The 1040-nt window shown below is 39.6% G+C and overlaps 1 protein-coding gene across 1 annotated transcript in view; it reads right to left on the bottom strand.

Annotated features, from left to right (window-relative positions):
* LOC106469014 (calponin homology domain-containing protein DDB_G0272472-like) overlaps positions 1–1040 on the bottom strand; it is a 40005-nt gene that overhangs the window by 23763 nt on the left and 15202 nt on the right. The window contains exon 3 of the mRNA XM_013929465.2: positions 41–122. Within this exon, the coding sequence (XP_013784919.1) occupies positions 41–122 (82 nt within the window). The remainder of the gene's footprint in view (positions 1–40; positions 123–1040) is intronic.

Below are 1040 nucleotides of genomic sequence, written 5' to 3'. Positions count from 1 at the left end.
AGGACGTTAATAATAACATTAAATATTTTCATCTACTTACTAAGTTGAGCTTCTGTCTTTTGAAGATCGTCTCGAGTTTTCTTTAATTCCGATAATATGCGGGGATGGGACAACGCATCCAACTGGAAACAACAGTAACATGATAGCGATTAACAACTAACGAATATGTAAATAATGGATAATTAATAAAACACTTCAAAAATAATAACATAATAATAATAATAATAAAACAGTGTGACACGAATTCGAAGATGTAGAATTCACGGTATCTAATTTATTTTTGGGAGTAGCTTCTCGAACAGAGCAGGTGAGAAATTCCACGATTCTATGATACTTTAAGCTAAGATTGTTTGTTATGAATTTTGCGCAAAGCTACACGAGGGCTATCTGCGCTAGCCGTCCATAAGTTAGCAGTGAAAGACTAGAAGGTAGGCAGCTAATCATCACCACCCACCCCCAATTCTTGGGCTACTCTTTTACCAACGAATAGTGGGATTGACCGTTACATTTTAACACCCTCACGACTGAAAGGGTGAGCATGTTTGGTGGGACGGGGATTCGAACCCGCAGATTGCGAGTCGATCACCCTAACCACCTGACCATGCCGGGCCCTTAAGCAAAGAAAGCTATTTTTTTTTTTAAACTCTGAAATAATCTGAATTATTATTGTTTAATTAAACTGTATACTCTAGGCCTGGTGGTTAGAGCGTTCAACTCTCAATCTGCAGATCGCAGGTTCGAATCCTGTCATTGAACATGCTCGCTCTTTCAGACGTGGGGGGGGGGTGTTATAATGTGACGGTCAATTCCACTTTTCGTTGGTAAATGAGTAGTCTAACAGTTAGTGGTGGGTTTTGGTGTTGTTGTTGACTAGTTGCCTTCCCTCTAATCTATCTCTTTAAAATTAGGGACGCCTAGCGCAGATAGCCACCGAGTAGCTATGGGCGAAATTCCAGAAACAGACTATACTTTAACTGCGATTTATGAGAACAATAAAAAAATTCGTCTGTCTCTATTCGTTTACTGGATCCGTTGAGAGT

The sequence above is a fragment of the Limulus polyphemus genome, unplaced genomic scaffold (assembly GCF_000517525.1).
Source record: "Limulus polyphemus unplaced genomic scaffold, Limulus_polyphemus-2.1.2 Scaffold3263, whole genome shotgun sequence".
Taxonomy (NCBI): domain Eukaryota; kingdom Metazoa; phylum Arthropoda; class Merostomata; order Xiphosura; family Limulidae; genus Limulus; species Limulus polyphemus.
Note: the sequence above shows the minus strand (reverse complement) of the source record. Positions and strands in the feature narration are given on the sequence as shown.